The 11,249-nt window shown below is 59.8% G+C and overlaps 1 protein-coding gene across 2 annotated transcripts; it reads right to left on the bottom strand.

The window, feature by feature from the left end:
* Window positions 1-1,295: 1,295 nt before the first annotated feature.
* Window positions 1,296-10,139, bottom strand: AK1 (adenylate kinase 1). Of its 2 annotated transcripts, XM_081237371.1 has the most exons (7): window positions 10,037-10,139; window positions 7,016-7,054; window positions 5,421-5,456; window positions 5,090-5,253; window positions 4,220-4,336; window positions 1,780-1,971; window positions 1,296-1,534 (listed from the first exon to the last, which is right to left on the bottom strand). In XM_081237371.1, exons 2-7 carry the CDS (start codon window positions 7,020-7,022, stop codon window positions 1,466-1,468), a joined length of 585 nt encoding a protein of 194 aa, XP_081093497.1. In that variant the 5' UTR covers window positions 7,023-7,054; window positions 10,037-10,139; the 3' UTR covers window positions 1,296-1,465. The 2 variants fall into 2 exon arrangements, with proteins under 2 accessions (XP_081093497.1, XP_081093496.1); XM_081237370.1 differs by lacking the exons at window positions 7,016-7,054; window positions 10,037-10,139 and adding an exon at window positions 5,795-5,897.
* Window positions 10,140-11,249: the final 1,110 nt, after the last annotated feature.

Raw genomic sequence — 11,249 nt, 5'->3', positions numbered from 1 at the left:
TGTGTGTATGTTTTAGCCCAGTTTGACAGAGGCGACTTGGAGACCCCGAGGTGGGCGGTCACAGAATGAGTTGGGGCTTCCCGGCGCGCCCCAGGTGGCACGGGGCACAGAAAGGCCAGCTGCAGAGGCCTTCGGCCCGCACCCCACCCAGGGCCACATGATGCCTGCCTTCTAGAACCTACCTCCCCTGTGCTATCATTTATTGATTTCGTGTTCTTCTTTCAATAGACTCATCTTTTAAAACTTAAATACGTTTATTTTAAAGGAAAGTTTAAATAACTACTGTCAATGGAAAACCAGCCGCACTTGTGTAGGTAGAAGGGGACACACAGGGGCACCATCAGCCCCGCCCAGGATTTCGTTCCAGCTGGGGATGCCCTGCTGAAGGCTCTCTTGGTTTTAAAGGGAGCCAGCTGGGCTTGGGACAGGTGTTAGGGACATGTGAGCACCAATGGAGACTTTCTCTGTGATGAGGTCAAAGAGTCAAAGAGAACAGAAGAGGGGATTCTGGGGTGGCCCCAAAGCACCCCAGCCCTGCACCTCCCTGAGGCTGCTCTGGTCTCCGGTCCCACAGGCCAAGGTAACTGACCACCCACACCCCTTGCTCAGTGTTTTCTCATCCTAACCTTGGGGGAGGTTTGGGGGGAGGGGGCACTGATCCTAATTCAGATTTGGAAATGGGCTCAGGAAGGGCAGGTTGTGACCTGTCCAGGACCACATGGTGGGATATCCTTCGGGTCTCACCTCATCAGGGAGGCACCCCTGACCATGACCCCCCCATTCAATCCTGATGCCCTTTCCGGACCCTCAGAGCTTCTTGCACCAAGGAGGCCAATTCGCTGCCCACTCGGCCGGCTGATGTGTGCTGCCCCCACTGCCCAGGAAGCCCTCCCACAGCCCATGACCACACTGCCTGCTCCAGCCCAGTCCCCAGCAGGGGTTCGGGACAGAAAACACGCTCAGAGAGCTAAGGGGCTCAGGACCAAGGCCACACGACAAGGATGCAGAGGAACCCAGGCCAGGGCCCGGCTCTGCCTGACCACAAGTCCCCGAGAGCCAGGACCACTCCTCAGTCACCCAGTGTCCCCAGGCCTGGCACAGCCCAGGCCCAGCACGCCATGTGTGAGGAAGGGCCCTGCGTCTTCCAGCGGAGCTAGGAGAGGGGTGCCGGCTGAGGTGGGCTGAGGGGCCCGAAGAGGAACGGGAAGGGGAGGGGCTGGGGACTCAAGGCTGGGGCGGCCACGCCATGTGAATCATCCCTGTTGGAATCAAAGAAAAAGGAGTAAAACTGAATGTCCTTGGAAATTCCTTTAGTGCTCGGCTGTCCATGAAAACAGGATAAAGTGGCTTCCTCTGCCTGTACTCCAGCCAGGCAGGGTGGAAGCGCTGAGCTCAGGGTGGGAAGGCCTTGAGTCAGGACGAGGGTGGGGCCGGGCTCTGAGCTGGGGAAGGAGCTCCAGCTTTGCTACTTGAGGGCGTCCAGGTGGGTGCAGACCTGGGAGAAGACACTGTCCACGGAGCCTTCGGCATTGACCTGTGGGGAGATGGGCCATGAGGGCAAGATGCCGGGGAAGGCTGGGTGCGCCCCACCGAGGCAGGGGGCTGACCTCTCCCGGAAGCCAGGCCAGGCTCCCCGAGCCCAGCCACAGTGGGCAGCAGCCCCTCATCCAACCAGTGGGGAAACCAAAGCCCAGACAGGAGGGCTGGCCCAAGGTCACAGCAATTTGAGGCCAAGCCAGGCAAAGACCCAGGTGGCCTAGGGCCCCCTCGGGCCCGCACCTTGCGGATGATGCCACGTTTCTCATAGAAGGCGATCACGGGCTCTGTGGCCTTGTAGTAGGTCTCCAGGCGCTTCCTGATGGTCTCTTCATTGTCGTCCACACGTCCGCTGGTCTCTCCACGCTTCAGGAGCCGCTTGGTCATGGTCTCAGGGCCTGCGTCCACGTACAGCAGCAGCGTGGGATGTCCGATCTGCAGGCAGGGCACTATTTACAGGGGCCTCATTCCTGCCCCCTGGGGCCATCTCCTCCCCATCTTCCCACTTCTGAGGCCCCACTGAGACCCACTCAGACCTTCAAGCCCTTCCCGCAAGGCAGCCTGAGGGACCTTCCTTAAACCAATCTGCCCTGCCCCTCCCCTGCTCAAACCTCTTCCATGGCTCCCCAGTGCCCTCAGGAGAAAGTCCTAACTCCTTACCTGACCTACCCTTCCCACCCTCCTCATCTCGTGCTTCTCAGTCCTTTGCTCTCCTGGCTTCAGCCACACAGACTGTCTGTGGTCTGGGCTCTCACCCACCTCCTCCCTTGCCAGGCCTTTGCTCATGCCGGGAACCTTGGCCAGGAACCCTTTCCCTCAATACCAAGTGCTTGCCTTCAGATTTGAGCTAAAATCTCATTCCTCTAGGACAGTCTTTGCAGATGCCCACCCCCCCCACCATCCCAGCTCTCTGGGACATGCTCTTCCAGTCCCCCTTTACTTCTACCGCGAGCTTGTCTCAGGAGGGCCTCTGGTTATTTACTTAAGGTCCCTCTCCCAGCCAGGCCTGGAGCCCCCGAGGGCAGGTAGGTGCGTCTTATACCTGCAAGGCTGGATATGAACTTGACAAAGGAATAAGGAGGGCTGAGTGAAGGGGGCCTGCTGAGCTCTGGGGGTTCTGAGCAATGTCACTGTCATTGCAATAAGCATTTCATCCGCGGGGAAGATCTGCAAGGGCCAGAAGGCCGACCAGTCCTCCTTCGGTGAGGCTCAGGCGCCCCCTGGTGTCCAGAGCCAAGAAGACCAGGTGCCCAGCCCGCACAGTAGCACTTACAACAGCCCCAGCAGGGATGGGTTAACTTTCATTAACCACATTTTCTAGATGTGACCCTGAGGGCCTGAGGCGACATCATGCATCTGGTACATCAGGACATGCCTCAGGGCTGCCTGGCATCTGACCTCAGGGTCCATGGCCTCCTAGTCTGAAGGAAACCCAGCCAATCCCCATTGCACAGATAGGGAAACTGAGGCCCAGACCAGGACAGACACTCTCTTGAGGTCTCGCAGCCATTTCGAGGTCAAGGAATATAATATCCTCCCTCTGGATGAGGCTCAAAGCTATGGAAGCCCAAAGATGGCCCAGCCTCACAGAGACAGGCAATGGGGATGGAGGTCCTGCCCCAGCCCCCTAAGATGCCCGGTCCTCCCCGCAGGCATTCCTGCTGCCGAGAAGCCCTCCCTGAGCCCGAACCCACCCTTAGAGGTCAGCAGACCTCTCCTTCCTCCTAGGCACTTGCAGTTTCATCTGTTTCCCCCATATGACCTGTGACATCAGAGGTACTGGTGTATGTGTGTGCATCTGTGTGTGCACATATGTGTGCATCTCTGTGCATCCCTGTATCTGGATGTACTGCATCCGTGCACACATGTTGCATGAGTCTGCGTGTGTGTACATTACATGCCTGTGTACATGTGTGCATATGCCTCTGGCCTTGTGCATGTGTAAGTGTCTGTACCTGTGTGCACATGTACGTGTGCTTGTATGCCTGTGGGCACATATGCCTGCACATGTGTGTGTTTGAGTGAGGTGCTCCCCCACTGTGGAAAGTCTTCCTGGGGGACACCCGTGCCAGGCAGCCCAGAGCCCTCATCCTCAAGGCTCACTCTTTCCAGCCAGGCTCCCCATGGCACCTGGAAGGAGACTAGACGCCCCTCTGTGGCACTCGAGGCCTCAGCCCGGCCTGAACGTCCCCACCCACATCACTGCCGGTTGCCCTGCCCCACAGATTCTGTTCTCCCCACACCAGCGTGACCCTTCCAGCCCTATTCATGCTGTTCCCTGCCCCTCTGATCATGTGGTTATGGGGTGCCAAGCCCCACTTTTGAAGGATGCATTCTCTCTAATCCCCACGCAGCCCCTCAAGGCAGCTGCGAACTGTCTGTCCCCATTTTGCAGTTGGGGACACCGAGGTTCAGAGAGGCAGACTGGCTGGCCCAAGGCCTCAAGCAGCTGAGCTGGAACCTGAAGCCAGGTCTGTGAATTCCCCAGCCTGGTGCCCTCTCTCCTTCCATTCATTTTCTTCTAGACTTCTAGAAAGACTTCCAGAAAGTCTCCCTGGTCTCCCTCCTTGCCCACCCTCCCACCCGCCCACAGTCAGTCTATCTCTCCCTCTGCTCAGGGCTGCCCATCACAGCAGCCTTTGCCGGCTCACCCCATGTCACAGCTCCATGAGGCTGCACTTACCCTCCGCTCAAACTCTTCCCCCTGCTTCACCTCCCGGGGGTAGCCGTCGATCAGGAAGCCTTTGGAAGTATCTGCCTTGGCCACCATGGCATCTCGGAGCATGTCCAACACTGTTTCCTGGAGGCATGGCAAAAGAAGGCGGAGTCATGACCCCCTATTTTCCACCCCCTCCTCAGGCCTCTGCATGTTGCCCCACAGCTGGAAATGCCCTCTGGCCTAACACAGATTTCCCAAACAAGCCTCCCTCTCCAGGAAGCCTTCTGTGAACTGTGACGACTTGATGGATTGATTGAATCATCCATTCATTCGTTCATTCCTTCATTTATTTCTTCATTCACTCAATAATATGACTGAACCCCTCCTCCCAGCCTTCTGTCTGGGCCCTGAGGACACAGCTGTGAACAAAGCAGACCTTCCCTGCCCTCCGCAAACTCACAGTCTGCTGTGGGGACAGACATTTACACAGTTGATTTATAGTTTCCAAGCATGACATGGGTTATATGGGCAAAGAAGGGAGGCTACTGGAGTATAAAGTTGGCGGGGGGGGGGGTCTTAGCCTGAGTCTGAGGAGTCAGCAAGGTATGAAAGATGAGGAGGAAAGAACATTCCAGGCAGGAAAGAGTGTGATCAGCGTGAGGGGACAGAAAGGCCAGGGTGGTGGGAGTCTGGAGGGGTTGGCAGGGCAGGTCCTGGAGGCTCTTGGGAGCTTCCGGAAGGACCTTTCTGCCAAGGGCAGTGGGGACCCTCAGGAGGGTTCAGAAACAGGGAAGGTCATGGTCCGCCTTGCTGGTGTGTCATGGGCTTTGCTGGCTGGTGTCCACTCGGGGCCTCCATCACCCCCCACCCCTCACCCTGCCGGGGCCCACTCACCAGTGGCACCAACTGCCCCTTCTCCATGATTTCCGACAGCATCTTTCCCCTGGCCGAGCCTGAGCTGACCTCAGCCCGCAGGAGGTCCCCGGTGGAGAGGTGGGTGTAGCCGTACTTCTGGACAATCTTCTCACACTGGGTGCCCTTCCCCGAGCCAGGCCCGCCTGCAAGCGCCCGCCCATTCAGAAGCCCCGAGAAATGGGACAGGGTCTGCCCGGGTCACCCAGTGAAGTGGGGGCAGAGCCTAGGGTGCAGCCCCAGGCCCAGGCTCCCACCAGGGCCTGCACAGCCCCTCCCTGCCTGCTGCTTCACCCGCCTGCCTCGGACTCACCCACCACAAAGATGATCTTGGTTTTCTTCAGCTTCTCTGTGGGGGAGAAAAGGGGAACAGAGCTCAGTGAGTCACTAGACAAGGAACCAGAGGTACCTCTGGGATCCCAGGCCTGTGCTGGGCCCCAGGCAGTTGCACACACACAGCTCATGGTCCCGTCAGAGAGGCCCATGGGTCAGCCCAGAGTGAGGGATAATGGGGCGAGGAAAGCTCAGAGACTGGGACAGGTCAGGGAGAAGAGGGTGCTCCAGGCAGAGAGGCAGAGGCCTGAAGGCTATGGGCTCAGCACGCGCTGTGAGGGTGACCCTCAGGGGCTCGGACGCCAACCCTCGCGGCCCCTCCCTGTGGGCAGCTGGACCGAGACGCCTGGTCACCTCGGGCGTTAGCGTCTTCCATGCTGCGGGAGTCTGGTGCCGAGCGGCAGGCCCTCATGGTCCTGCTCCGCCGTGTCCCCTGCCCTTCCCCTCCCAGGCCCTGGGCCAGCCTGCCGCCTGCCTTCCCTGGGCGGTACCAGTGTGGAGTTGGCAACCACAACATACGTTGCCCTGGAGACGGTTGCCGGGGAAGAGGGCTCTGGTGGGCGCGTGGAACCCTTGCCCGGAGAGGGAGGGAGCTTACGTTTCAACCTCTATCTCAGAACTCAGCAAGACCATAGCCCCACCAGAGAGGGGGGAACCTAGGCCTAGAGGCAGGGGCCCGCTCCAGGGATGCCAAAACTAGGGCTGGGGCCGGGGCCTCTTCCCAGGCTGCCAGGCCTTCCCCGCTTCTCAGGGAAGTAGGAGCTCGCTGTGTGCACTTAGGAAAGAAGTCCCTGCCCCAGCGGGGAGGTGAGCTCGGCAGTTCCCCGGGGTCCTCCCAGCCACGGGGCTGGAGGTCTAGAGGAGCTGCCGAAGAACGACTTCTCTGGGTTCCCATCGTCTGCTGCCGTGTGATGGGCACAAGCCTGGGCGTGGGGGGAGGCCACAGCCCAGTAGCAGTGGATGTTCAGAGGCCCAGGGGTGGAAGGATGACCGCCGGCCTCAGGCCGCAGCAGCAGCCAGGACAGCTGGGTTCCTTTAAGAGCCGCCCAGGCCGAGGCCCAGCGCCAGAGAGGGATGGGTGGTGCTGCCAGGAGGCGGGCCAGCCGGGCTCTTGGCCCACGTCTCCCTCCAGGTCCCAGCCTGTAGGAGCCAGGGGGGCCCAAGACATCCTCAAGACCCACCCCCGCTGGTCCGGGAGAGGGGCAGGAATGTGCCATTGTTTGCCTTGGCATTTGCACCCTTGGGGCCTCTCCACAGGGCGGGCCTTCCCTCACCAGTGCCGCCCCCTCTCCAGAAAGAGCCAGAGATTCAGCTCTATAAATACCAGTGTAGGAGGTGAGCTGTGCGGCCCTTAGGAGCCTCAAGGAGGCCTCTTCCCTTCTAAAAGTAATCCTGGAGCTGGTATATCCCATGAGAGGCCTGAGGAGGATGCTGGAGGCCCCCAGATAGGCCCCTTCTAGCAGCCCCAGAGCCACGTCCAAACCCTCCCCGAATGTCTCCCGAAAGCACACCCCCTAAACAGATGGGCACACTGAGGCCCAGGCTGTGAGCAGGAAAAGAGAGGAGCTTCCGTACCTTCCATCCTGCTGAGGTCTGGGGAGCCGAGTCAGCGCTCTGCAAGACAAGGGCACAGGTGGGGGGGGTGAGGGGGATTCTCCTGCCTCTGCTCCTGCCCAGCCACATGCTGTGCTAGGCCCTGACCGCCCTCTGAGGGTGGAGGGGCTGTTGGGGGCAGGGAAGGCCCAGGAGGCTGGGAGGACTTCACAAAGTCCCCTTCCCTCTGGGTGCCTCTGCTGTCCTGTCCCTGCCTCCTCCCTCTGGAGCCAGACAGCGGGGGCAGCACCGAGGGGCATGAACAGCCACACCAGCAGCCGCTGAGCTGCTCCCCTTGCAATTCCGGGAAAACAGGCCCTGGGTCCTGCATCTGCCCGACAACTTGACAACACTCCCCAGGGCCGGGAGGAAGGCCCGGAGGCAGGCAGGTGGGAGGGGAGCTGCACATGTCCTCATCTGGGATGAGGTTTGGACCAGGATGCTCAAAGGGACCCAGAGGCCCAGGGTGGGAGAGAAATTTGCGGGGCTGCTCACGTGACCACAGCCTGTACGGTCCTCAACTGAGGGGGTCCCCAGGCTCTCACCCTTGCACAGGCCCAACTTCCACCCCTGACGTGGCCCCTGCCCACACCTTCCCTCAGTGTGTAAATCAAGCCCAATGCCTCCTGGGACCCCCCGCTCTGCATCCACAGCCCCAGGGGTCTCCCTCCACCCTCCCTTCCCATCAGTGTCTTCAGAGTTACTGCAACACATCTTTGGCCCCCACTTCTTTACCCCCCACCCACCAGCCCTCCCCAAGGCCACCAGCAAACATCAGAGACACTCTTGCCTTGGCCTTTGACCCTCAACCCTTGGCCAGCATTCCTCCTGCTGGGGACATCCCCACCCGGGGCCCCTACTCCACCCTCTCACTTTTGGCGTCAGGTTCCCAGGACCCCCATCCTTGCTCAGCCAGCCCAGGCCTCCTCTCCCAGCCCCAAACATCTACAGCCCCTGGACAGGCCCAGAGACCCCGCAGACCCCGAGCCTCTAAACAGTCCCTCCCATGTCCCCAGCATTGTGCCCTATCACCCAGCCAGAGGCTGCCGTCAGAGTGAAGGCCCTTCTACCCGCTCACGTCCACCCCACACACGCAAGTCCCAGCCCTCCGCTCGGAACTTCCGTCCAGTCTGTGTCCTCACCGCCACTGCCGTGTTCCAAGCAGGGGACCTGGCCACTGCTCCAGCCTCCCGTGGGCCTCCTTACCTCCATACCCCACCAGGCAATCTGCAGGGTTTTCTCTGACAAGCATCAAACCACGTCTTTACCTGCTTAAAACCCTTCCATGTATGGCCCCTTCAGTCCCCAAAATAAACCTTAACGTAGCTCACCGGGCCCAGCGAGCTGGCCCCCAGCACCTTCTGCAGCCTTATCAGCCACTTCTTGAACTGCTTCGATCTCCCTCACCCACCACGACCGTGTCCCACTCCAGGGTCCGGCTAATGTTGCACCCAACACCTGGATGCCCTTCCCTAAGGTGCTACTGTTTAGGACTCAGTTCAGGTGTCACCTCCTTCAGGAAGCCTTCCTGGACTCTGCTCTCCACTCCCACACTGGCAGGTGACCATCGCCCAGCATCACACACACCACACTGTACTGGGCCTCTCTGTTGTATACTGCAGGCCTGTGTCCACCACACTGGGCCCCGGCTGAGCATAGCGCCGGGAGCCTCACTCCATCCTCACAGTCACCTTGTGAGGGAAGTGAGGCTTGGAGAGGAGGAGAGACTTGCTCCAGGGCCTGGCTGGGGTCACACTTGGGGCTACGTTTTCTGCTGCCCTGGGCCTGGCACCCACTAGGTCCTTTAGCAGCTATGCTGACCGTCCCGCTGCTCATGGGGTATGAGTTATAACCTCTTTCCTGCTGAGTGTGCTTAGGAAGAGTAAGGGCTGCCAGTGCCCCTCTGTGGCTGGTGGGGGAGGGAGAGGGCTCCCAGGCCAGGGACAGCCTGCAGCGACACCCTGAGGAGTGTTCCCGACCCCACCCTGCCCTGCCCCCTCCTGGTAACCTAAGCCCCCTGTCTTGCTGGCACCTGCCACTTCTTGGTCCAAAATAACTTGGGTTGTGAAGAGTCCTCACAGAAGCCAGGGGTCCAGGACAGAGTTGGGTTACGGGCTCCGCACTCAGGCCTTATAAGGTCCCCAATTCAGGGCCACAGAAACTCCTAATATGACTGGGTGGTCTGCTGAGGGGCCTGGGGAGCTGAGGCCCAATGGGACAGAGACTTCATCTCAATCACAAGGTGAGGCCAGGGCAAGACCCAGGTCTCCCAGCTTCTGACCAAGAGCAGCATTTCCAGTGGTTGGCAACTGGCTAGGGTTCAAATCCCAACTCTATCACTCAGCTGTGTGACCTTGGGCAGCTGGTGTACCCTCTCTGGGCTTGTACCCTCTCTGGGCTTGTATCCCCAGGCCCAGTCCTGCTGCTGCTGGAGGTAGGTAACTGAGCAGCACTCAGGAAAGGCCCCATGGGCTGTCCCAGGGCTCCCACAGGGCCCCTGCTTTTCAGGAGGCTGGGGCAGGGGGCCAAACATCCAGGGGGGTTCCCGTCCCCCCAGCACTCAAAATGACGTGAGGGGATAGCTCCTCCTATCACCTAGGCTGCCCCTGCCCAGGTCCTTGGGGCAGGCAGTCCAGCCAAGTTCCCCCTCCCCAATCCCCAGCTGGGACGTGCCAAGGGCAGGGACCTGGAGCCCCAAGAGTGCCGGCAGGACAAAGGGGTGACTGTCGCGGAGGCTGGGAGGGAGAGCAACACACACACACACACACACACACATCCACAATGGCACACACAGTGTGGCACAAATACCCAGAGCAGAGCCTGGGGAATATAGGCAAGCGGATGCACACAGATCACAACCATGGATACAAACACACAGCCACACAAACCCCGAGGATACCCTGACACACACAAACACGCACCCCCCAGGTGCGTGCGGCTTCCCCACTCCCCGCAGGGGCACCTCCCACACGTGCACAGGCACACACACGGGCACACACTGACCTGAGGGAGGGGTGCGGGTGGGCACCGGGGACAGTGCGTGCCCTGCCCGTCCTCGCCGGCCGCCCGCCCGCAAAGGCGACTATTTATAAGGCTGTCAGCAGCGCATGGCATGCTGGGAGCCAGCGCTCCTTGATGGCAGGGAGGGAGGGACAGAGGGAGGGAGAGCGGACCAGGAAGGGAGCGGGCACTGGACCAGAGCGGAGCCCTGATGGGAAGCCAGGCAGGCGCCCTCGCCGTGCACCTGCAGGTGGCTGTGCCTGCACACGCATAGGGTACTTTACAGCTTCCCCAGGGTTTTTCATTCCTTCGTTACCCCCACTGTGCCCGCATTGCTCCAGGGGGACGGGACCAGGCTTCCTGTATGACAGCTGGGGAAACATGCCCAGAGAGGAGAGGCTCTTTGCACAAAATCCCACAGCAAATCGGTGGCAGAGAGAGGCCAGAACCAGGGATGGAGGGCACCGAGGCATGGATTCTGGGGGCTTTGCTGGCTGGACAAAGTCCCCCAGCCCCTCCTCGGACCCTGCCCAGAGGCCCCTGGGCCAAGACCCACCTGGAACTCCTCCTCCTCTGTTGGAAGGGACCCAAGAGCTCCTCTGGGACAGTAACTTCCCAGGACTCCAAAGACCACCCACATACCCATCTCCGAGGCGGTGGCTGTGTAGATTATAAAAAAAACCCAGCCCTGATCCCATGCAGCTGCCAGGCAGCTCCCAATGAGGCTGTGTGAGGATGTGGGTCATTCAGAATGCTGAGGGCACCCAGATGGGGGACTGACAATCCTGATAAAAAAAGAACAGCTCCCATTAATGAGACTCAGTGGGCACCAGGTGCCGGCCAGAGCACTGGCCTCAGACCATGTCTGTCAATCCTTAAACACAGAGAAGGAAAGAGAGGGTCACAGGTGTAAAAGAGCTTGCCTGGGGTTCCCAGGTAGAGGGTGATGTGTTTACCCAGCATTTTGAATGAGACCGGGACACAGCAATAGGTGCCCAATGATGTAGCAGAACAGAGATGAGAGCCTAGGACCTTGCAGCTTCAGAACTCAGGCACTTGACCACTAGACCACATCATGACCTTGAAGGCAGCAGCCCCAGATGGAGTGGGTTGAATTTGGAATTTGTCTTGCAGGCACAAAAGAGCCATGGAAGGTGTTTAAGCAAGAGGATGAGACTATCAGAAGGGTGAGACCACCTTAGATGGGTGGTTTCTT

The sequence above is a fragment of the Mesoplodon bidens genome (assembly GCF_964165515.1).
Source record: "Mesoplodon bidens genome assembly, chromosome: 6".
Lineage (NCBI taxonomy): Eukaryota > Metazoa > Chordata > Mammalia > Artiodactyla > Ziphiidae > Mesoplodon > Mesoplodon bidens.
This window is presented reverse-complemented; position numbering and strand designations above follow the sequence as displayed.